Here is a 9,418-nt window from a genome sequence, read left to right on the forward strand (position 1 = left end):
TCATATATATATTATATATAGATAGATATATATAGACTCTCTTTAAGCCCAACAGAAAAAAAATGGACTCCCAGAATTAAATGTATAAAAACGTTTTTTGTGAGTTGAAAATTATACAAATTATACTTATTATACAAATTATACTTAATAAACTAATCAGAAGGGAATTAACCAACCAAATCTGTGTATCTAATCATAAACATCTGTCTATGATTTAAGTGTGTCGATAATTTTCACAAAGAAAATGAACCCCTGCTTATTTATTCACTCATTTTCATTGTCAAAAATGAAATTGCACATATTTTTGGGCTTGTATGTTAGCTAATACTGTCATGAGTCCCTCATAAAGTAGTTTGTTTGTATTGACTAAATGAATGATTTATGTAACATGGATCCATGATTGCATTACATGCTGGAAGCATGACCTTGATGCCTTATCTTAAATGATTGTGCTGAACATGTCATTTTTTTCCACTCAAACATTAAACAAATCTAGGTCAAACAGGCGTGTACTTTATTTGTGAGTCTTGTCGGAAACATGGACCGACTTAAAAAAAAAAAAACTACACCCGAAGGAATGTTACACACTTCAAATGGATGACTTGCATCAAAACATGAACAAAACGGCGGACGACTAAGACAGAAAATATTGCATGTGGTCCATCGCCTTCAATCTTCGTTTAAATGTATTTATTTATTTTTTTTTATTAAGGACCGCGTGAGACAAACCTACGAGGTACTTAAGGAGAGAAATGAAGACGGCACGACACGCGCTAGCAGCTACGCCAGGAAGTGGATGCACGTACCTGTTTTGTTTTGCGAGGTTTTGGCGGGAGCGAAGTCGGAAGAGAGCGCGTCGCGGTCAGGAAGTCCACAGGAAGTGCACGTGTGGCTTTTCTTAAAGGGCCACTGCTCCTTTTGAACGGGGGAAAACAAGGATCATGAGAGGTAGGATGATTGTTTTGTCACTGGTCCTTTTCCTTCCTCCGCGCCTCCACAGAACATACGCCATCCTGGCGGAAGAGTTTGCGTTATTCCCCACCCCCCCAAAGTCGGTGCAATCCATCAGAGGTCTTCGCATTCCAGGAAGTGGCTCCTCTGCAGCACCTTGATATGGCGCTCGTAGATTTTGAGCGCCGGGCCCAGTCGGATGGACAGGCCGGTTAGCACGTCGCTGCGCTGCATGAGCAGCAGCGACTTGCCGTCGATCTCCTGCGGGGAGACGCGTCGCATGGTGACATTAGGGATGACAGGCACTTGGCCGCTTGTGCCAAAAGAAAATTTATTCAACGGTAAATGATGATGGGAAAATGAAGCCTCGTGAAACGCTTTTGATTTCTTTTTGCTCCTCTATGTGGCGCTCTTGGGTTAAAGACGCACTGTAAATTGAATACACTGCCATTGCACTAGGCTTCATTTTTAAACCGAAAGCGCCATCTAGAGGTTTAAAAAAAAAAAAAAACACAGATCACAAGTGCTTCTTGAGGCTTCATTTTCCCATCAATATAGTAATTTGGGATATTCCGACTGTTTTGTTAGGCCATCCATTTTCTACAGATGTGTTGGAGCTTATCCTAGCTGACTTGGGGCAACAAGCGGGGTACACCCAGGATCTGGTTTCCAGCCAATCACGGCACACACGGATGAATGACCATACACACTCACAAACACATCTAAGGGGAATTGAAGTGTCCAATATACCGACCACATGATTTTGTGAATAGGGAAGGAAACCGGAGTACCCACAAAAATCCCAAACAGGCACAAAAACAACACGCAAACTCAACACAGGACGGCCGGAGCCAATATTGAACCCACAACCTCTGCACTGATGGGCTAATCACACTTCCATTGTGCCCCTATTAATTAATTTACCACCCCCCCCCAACAAAAACGGTTCGACTTCATTTTACCATAAATACCCGAAGTTGAGCAGCCTCCGTGTTTCACCAAGTTTATAATTATGTGTATATGGCAAAAGACCGCAATCAATAAAGGAGTCAAATTGATTAACTTTCCATGTTCTCTAACCAGTGCACTCTTAATTGAATAAGAAAGAGACATCAGAACTTTTTCCTCTCTGTTTTAGTAATATTCTTGTGCACAAGGATGGACTCGTGCATTGGTTCAGTCTGCTCACTTCTTTTATTGAAAATAATGTCGTAACAACCTCAGCTAACACGAGCTGCTGTTAGCTGCAACAGGCCCTTGATGCTAAAAGCCAACTGACATCCCCTTCCTCTAACTAGTCCCATTACAGGCTGTAATTTTGGGTGTAATTCCACAGTCAGCCCCTAGATAGCAGCACGCTATTTTTGCTTGACTGTATATTTGAAAGAGTGAAAACATCTACGCGCCAAAACTCGGCTTATGTGGCTAACAGCTCAATCTTCCTCCTCCTGCTATAGAATAAAAAAAATAAAATAATTTTTAAGTTACCGTTTATAAGAAGCAGCCATTATTTTTGATAGTGGACCCACCTGCGTCCTGAAAGCCAGCGCTTGCTCAGGAAAGCCAGCGTCGGCGAAGTAACTTGCCACGTCGGCCACCGTCCACTGCAGCAAGTTTTGACTCATCTTCTCCTTCTTCACCGAGCTGCCATTACTAAAGGGACACATCCATTCTGCGATTGTGTATTTCGAGAAATATGTTCGGTTGACCTTTGACTTACGTGTCGTCGCTTTTACTGTCGCCATTGACGTGAACGCTCTCGACTTGCGCTAAAGAAGCTATCGTGTCCGCATTCTTCTTTAGAGTGCCTGTGAGAGTAAAGCGGGTGATTGTAAATACGGATAAATGTAATTTCGTAATTTTTCCTTGCCGAAATCATTAATACATTAAATAGCTTCAGGAACATCACTAGCTCAATGCTAGTGCTCAATGGAAACACATATTGACTGGCTAGCAAAAAATAGCAATAGACATCATGGAAGCAAGCAAAAATTTGCATTGGACATCAAAGTGGCTATTTGTCTTCAAATAACGAAACTTCATACACATACAGCGAAAGGTTGTATAACAAAACTCTTGGTTATACAAAAACATGTTATATTTGTTCACAGCTTCAATTATTTTTTGTAAATTTGAAAGAGAAAACATTTCAGCACTCAGATCTTAAAACGTTTAACGGAAGTACTGAAGAAATCGTAACCGAATTTTAACTGGAAAAAAAGTGTTGACAGCAGTTTAAAAAGATTACAACTCACAGATTTTGACAATGCACCACCTAGTGCCAAAGATGTGCAAGTGCACTTCAAACTGCAAAAGCAAAGCCCGTTTCAATACATGCCCTTCCCACCCACCATCGCATTGACCCCGCCCTCTCCTCACTATTTGAGATGGACTGTCTTAGAAACTTGCTTCTTCTCACATATATGTAAGGGAATCTTCATGTGTACCACACTGCCCCCAAAAGGCCAAAGTAGGCACAGCAGGTATTTCTTTTTGATTCCAATTACTTCTATATTTTATTTTTTACATTTCTTATACGTTTTTTTCTTTTAAATTGCATGCAGTAGAGTTTTGTTGTGAATGTAAAATGAAATCATGAATAATTGTGTTTATTACGAACATTTCAGAATCAGTAAAAATGATTGATATTCTTTGAAAAAGTCACAAACACCAACATGTGTTCATTGAAAACTAAACTGTTTGTATGTGTGAATGTTTGTGTGTTTGGTAAAGAACGGGGCCATGTTCGTGTTTCTCCCATGAAGATGCAATTGTTTGGGTCATGTGTTTTGAGGTGTCACGCTTGCAAATGTGCATGAAAAAGTGATGTCCCTACATTTATAATGGTTCCAACTGTCTACAAAAAAAAAAAAAAAAAAACACAACTACAGTAGAAAAATCAGTGTGCTTCCAATACTTTCTGGAAACGTCTCATCTGATTATTTGTGAGTAAACAAACTGTAGATGTATCGGGAGCGTTAAGTCAATAAAGTTTCCATTGTTGTAAGAATCCACAAAGGCATTTCTTTTTATCATCTATATTTTGGCAGACCATTGAGTCAAGATTAAAAAACAGTCTGCATGACTATACTATAGTGCCCCCTGGTGGCCAAGCCACATGCACTAAAAGATGCTACAACGAGTAAACTTTTCTTCTTGACTTTTGCAAAACTCACAATTATCCGACGATGACAGAGCTTGCACTGCAACCTGTGACACATCGCCACTCTTCTCCTGTGGGATGGAAAAAAAACAAACAAACAAAACCAAAAAACAACACCGTGGTTTTAGGTCAGGACGAGCAGGAAACAGGAAATGAACAGAAACGGGGTTGTGATCTTTACCAGTTGCACAGCGTAGTCGGGCACCAGCTGGTCCAAAAGGGGGCTACTTTCCTCCATCTTTTCTTCCTCTTTCACATTGTTCTTGGGAGCACTTGGGCAGGGGGGTAGAGGGTGGACTGTTGCCGGTAGGGGGTGGACTGTCACTGGAATTGCTAAAAACATAAGTGGGAGTAAGTCACATATATTTGTCCCTGCAGAGTTTTCTGCTCTTTCTTCACACGTTTTCTGAAATACAAGCGGTTGTTTAACCTATTTTTGGCTGTCTACCTTTTCTTGGTTCACTGCCAAACCAATCACAATTCAAAACAACCAAACAAGCTTAATGCTAATTACGATCAGCGTCTATGTTAGACCGCCCCCACCTCTTTAGCAATGTTGTTTTCACTGACAGGGCAGGAACATACGGACAGACAATATCACAGAACTCATGTAATATATTCTTTGTCCTCAGCGTAGAATGACTGATACTAGTGCCGCAGCGATGCCCCATGAGAGGAGCTGAGATGGTATTATGGACCTTACTTTGTTGTCCATTTTATGCTGCCCCCAGATGGCCAATGCAGGAACATTGGAAAGAAGAGCATTCCCTTGATGGGAGTGTGACAAACTGTTCAATTGTTTTTAAGTCTATTTGATTCTCTTCAATATCACTAGTAGTTTTACCTTTGTCGATAATCATCGCCTGTTCCTGCCGCTCCACCTGGCGGACGACAACACCGTTGGCTGCGTTGGCCCAGTCGTTGTGTGTCAGGGTCCTGGGGCTGGAAGGGGGCAGGGAGCTGGGCCTAGCGGTGGTGATTTGGAAAGCGATGACACAGTCCAGATTTGAGCCAGGGGCGGGACCCGGACCGGGACGAGCGTGAGAGGGCGAGCAGGGGGCGGACGCCGCCCGTGACCCCACGGGCGTCGACATGCACACGGGGCCGGGGGAGGTTCCGTCACGGCTCTCGTCACCCCCTTCCTCATCCATGTTGCTGTCAGTGTCCATGGCCATGGAGGTGTCGGCCTGGAAGAGTTTACAGGCTTTAATTTTCAAATTCTGAGGAGCCTGCATTCTCTAATTTCTCTGATCTTGTCAGGATTGCTAGTAAATGCTGTTACACAACGTTTTCTGTACAGGTTAAAAAGCTTGTTGTCCCACATTTTCAATTTTGGGGGTAATTCCACAGTCATCCCCTAGATAGCAGCACACTGTTTTGCTTGACTTTATATTTGAAAGAGTGAAAACATCTGGGTCTTTCCTGTGATGTCGCGTGTTTGAGAGGGATGTAGCTTACTTTGCTACCTTGCTGAGATAAAATGGACACAACAGTGGACAAAAATTCATAAACTGGGTCTCAGGAGGATATTGAATAATAATCTTTGACAGCATTAAATGTCCTGAACTGGTTGCCAGCCAATCACAGGGCATAGAGTTGAAAAGACCACGTGGGCACAGGGAGAACATGCAAACTCCACACAGGTAGAGGAGTTAAAATAAAATCTACGACCTCTACATGCGAGGATGTGCTAACCGTTTTTCCACAGTGCCGCCCCTTGATACCTCCAAGTTACTTATTTTATCTGTATATTTAAATGTATACGTGTAATGAAGTAAAAATAGTTATCTTATTTTATGAATGTGCATGGTACCCTTGGCCAAACATTGTTGAGTTGTTGGTTTGTTTGTTTTTTGCCACCCTGGCTACCCAACAACAATTTGTGGCTATATTGTGATGCTTTTGAAAATTTAAAATGCATATATTTTTGTCCAGAATTGACATATTGTATTTTAGACAATGGGTAGTCAAGCAACATTCAAGAAAATTCACTTGCAATGTGAAAAGGAGCAATTTTAGTTACAATTGCACACTAACTCGGGTAAAAGTAGCTCACACATCAATCTCTACCAGTTCAAGTCTCCAAAACAGGACAGCATTGGCGATTCTTGTGTACGTCCAGAAATAAAGGCCTGCTCGTTCCCGGTGCTTTGAACTCAAAACGATTGTTGACACGACTGTCGATCCGTCTGTCTGTCTGTCCTAACGCTTTTGAAAAATGCATATGTCGCAATTTGACCTGCGTGGTGGTAAATCATTATCTGTAACCCACGAGTAACAAACTTTGAGGAAAAAAAGGTGGAAACGAGTTGAGGGAAGGTTTCTTTTCAGACGGGGCAGTTCGAGGGCGAGCTTTTGCTGCTGCGTGTCGAGGAGCGCGCAAGCCTCCACCTCCTCGCCGCAGTTCACAATACTTTCACTGCCGCCCTTGAAAAAGCACCGACCTATAATCTCGTGCAAACATACGCCGATGTAATCCTCATCGGTGGATGCATGCATTGTTCATCGCGGTATCGCAAGAGACAACCGAAAGGGCCGTTCGGAGGGGGTTTCTGTTGTTTTGCGCACATTTCCTGCGAAGTGCGCATGCAGTTCGAACGTCTCGCCATTGTGCGTGCGTGGTGCGAGAGAGGAGGGCGTTTTGGGAGGAGGTGGGGGCCAAAAAAAAGGAGCGAGGGAAAAAACGACTTTAAAGCGACGCGAAATGTGACTTTGTTCGTTATCGGACATGCCCCGTTTTCACGTCGAGGTGATCTACAACACATGTGTTTTGCTCGCCTTTTTTCCCCCCGTGGACTAACTCGACGTGATCGCGGCTTAACCCACATCGGACCGACTGTCACATCCATCCAGTGGAGCTAGCAAGCTTGCTGCTGCCGTCCCATCGGATTTGCAAACACTTTTTTTTTTAATCGGAAATGCGCGAAAGTAACGGAAATCAGACACACATTGTGTCCGAAAATGGACCCAGGGGTTCGACTTCAAACGTCGCCCAGTCATGCGTCCGTCGATTAAAAAAAAAAAAAAAAAAGACGCAGATGGCACGTCCACGCCACAATATGCACATGAGAAGTCGCTGAAATTTGACTTGTTATAAAGCGATGGCACGTTTGGGAATACTTTCGTCATGGCTAAAACGTGTCTTAAATAACCCATGACGTTCGAAATAAAAACAATGTCCTCGCGTTTACTGTATTTTTGCACTTTTTAAAAGACCGAGTCCCTCGCTGCCAACACAAAAAACACAAACACGTATCCCGTTTATGTCAAAATAAAAACAAATTTCCTTAACTTGAACTATATAGCTTTTATTTTGAAAAAACACTTCCGGGCTTAACTCCCTTAGCGACGAACCTTGACCGACGCCCCACCATAAGCGCCACGACCGAGTTTTGGCCACGTTCGGAGCTCAAACGCTGCTTCTGTTCAAAAAATAAACAAATAAAAAACACACACGCTATACACCACTCGCGAGTGTGTTTGTCTGGCTTTTAAGCATAAACGAGAGAGAAAATGGACGTTAACGTGCTCGCACGCGCACCTTCTTCCACCCTCCCTCCCTCCCCGCTCCTTTCTGTCCTCAGCGGTAGCGCTCAACCGCCGCTCCCCGTTTGCGGCATTCCTTTTCTGGGTACACTTGCAAACCACTCCCAATTCAACACATTAAAGACGCTCCAAGAAAATATTTTTTGAAATAAATAAAAATGATGTGATGTATTTTATCCTCCCACCTGTGAAGGTGATACTTTATTGTGTGGACATAAATTAATAAAAGAAAGAAAGAAAGGTGACTTACCTCATCGTCGTCGTAGTCCGGGTCCGCGGGGCCGAACGCGCTGTCCCCGTTGCTCAAGTCCGAGTGACTGGCGTCGTTGACTGCCGCCGCAGACGTCGCCGCCGCCGCCGTCGCTGCAGAAGAAGAAGAAGACGCCGTCACGGCGTCGTCCTTTTTGCGGCACCTCCGCTGAACCTTGGCGGCGTTCCGGTACGAAATGGAGCCCTTGTAGTTGACTTTGAGCACCGTCTGCTCGCGAATGAGCTTCTCCAGTTCGCCGCACGTTTGGTCGGGCTCGCACCCGTGGCGTCGCCGGACCATTCGGCAGATTCGCTCCAAGTCCGGTCGGGCTTTCCGCGACCGCAGAGAGTCGATAGTGTCCAGTATCCACTCGCGGTACTTGGCGTCGGACATTTTCCTCCTCTTTATGGGTTATATTTTTTTAGGGGGTGGGTGGGGGACGAGAAGGGGTGGAGGGGGTGTCTTCCCTCTCTAGTGCGTTAGTTGCAGCGGCAGAGAAGCGGAAACCTTCGGCCGTACGCTTGCCTGCGTCTGGCTCGTGCGCTTAAGGTGGACCGTTGGAGTTGCAGGCCAAAAGTTTCGCCCTCCCTTTCGCTCTGTTGGGTGGAGCTTGGGCGACGCGCGACTTCATAAAGTGGAAGCACGTTTAGCACATAAGAAAAAAAAGCGGCATAGTTTAGTTGTAATCTGGTCAGCCTAAAACGTATTTTAAATGACAATTGACGCTCGGCGATGTTTCGGTATAGCAGCGTTTTCTTTGAACGCCTCGGTCCTGAAGCGATAAAAACCTCAAATACGTAATTCCGGCACGGCGCGTCAAAATTAAACGCGAGACTCCAATTTTGTAATCCAATACATCTACTGTGTAATAAAACAGTCGACTTCCGGGAAATGGCTAGCGAGATTGCTCCTCATTGGACCTTGTCTGCAGCTAGCTTGTGCGCTTAAGGTGGACCGGCCACGCCGCACGTCGAAGCGGACCACACGGTGACGCGTGACTAAAACAACGTGACGGCACGTTTGAAAAAGACGGGGGTCACTGTTGTAATCTCGTTTTCCTAAAAGGTGTTTTAAAAAAACATGTAACGACGAAGACTGCCAACAATGTTACATTGAAACGAATTTGAGACTTTAACCTCCTCACGTCCCTTCGCTGATAAGTCTCAATTGAGCCTAGTTGCGCATTTCCGGCACGACGTGTTAAAATAAAAGGCGGTAAACTGCGTTCGAATCGAAAAGGCTTCAATTGTGAAATTAAACGCAGCCCACTTCTGGGGTTGAGACGCCGGTCGCGTCTGGATCGTTTCGCCGTCTCGCGCTGTCTGTCTTCTGGTCCCAAAATGTCTGTTTGTTATATCATCAAGTGAAAACGTCAATTACTTAAAACATGACGCTCGAAGACAAAAGATGGAACGTCCTCGCGTCTTCCATTCTCACTTACGGCGTATTTTTTTTAAAGAGTTTATGCCCCCCGTTGGAATTCCTGGGTGATCATACATGCGTTTCCG

At 44.3% G+C, this 9,418-nt stretch overlaps 1 protein-coding gene across 1 annotated transcript; it reads right to left on the minus strand.

The window, feature by feature from the left end:
- Positions 1 to 493: 493 nt before the first annotated feature.
- On the minus strand, positions 494 to 9,123 carry samd1a (sterile alpha motif domain containing 1a). Its single transcript, XM_088435991.1, has 7 exons — positions 7,911 to 9,123; positions 4,959 to 5,301; positions 4,296 to 4,447; positions 4,128 to 4,185; positions 2,672 to 2,759; positions 2,481 to 2,604; positions 494 to 1,212 (listed from the first exon to the last, which is right to left on the minus strand). Exons 1-7 carry the CDS (start codon positions 8,301 to 8,303, stop codon positions 1,066 to 1,068), a joined length of 1,305 nt encoding a protein of 434 aa, XP_088292117.1. The 5' UTR covers positions 8,304 to 9,123; the 3' UTR covers positions 494 to 1,065.
- Positions 9,124 to 9,418: the final 295 nt, after the last annotated feature.

Source organism: Hippichthys cyanospilos, chromosome 16 (genome assembly GCF_059441005.1).
Source record: "Hippichthys cyanospilos isolate Australia breed blue-spotted pipefish chromosome 16, RoL_Hcya_1.0, whole genome shotgun sequence".
Lineage (NCBI taxonomy): Eukaryota > Metazoa > Chordata > Actinopteri > Syngnathiformes > Syngnathidae > Hippichthys > Hippichthys cyanospilos.

Coding starts and splice junctions, on each gene's coding strand:
- samd1a (XM_088435991.1), bottom strand. CDS start 8,303: ATGTCCGACGCCAAGTACCGCGAGTGGATACTGGACACTATCGACTCT. Junction 4,448..4,958: donor GGCGATGATTATCGACAAAG/GTAAAACTACTA, acceptor TTATGTTTTTAG/CAATTCCAGTGACAGTCCAC. Junction 2,605..2,671: donor GACAGTAAAAGCGACGACAC/GTAAGTCAAAGG, acceptor GTGTCCCTTTAG/TAATGGCAGCTCGGTGAAGA.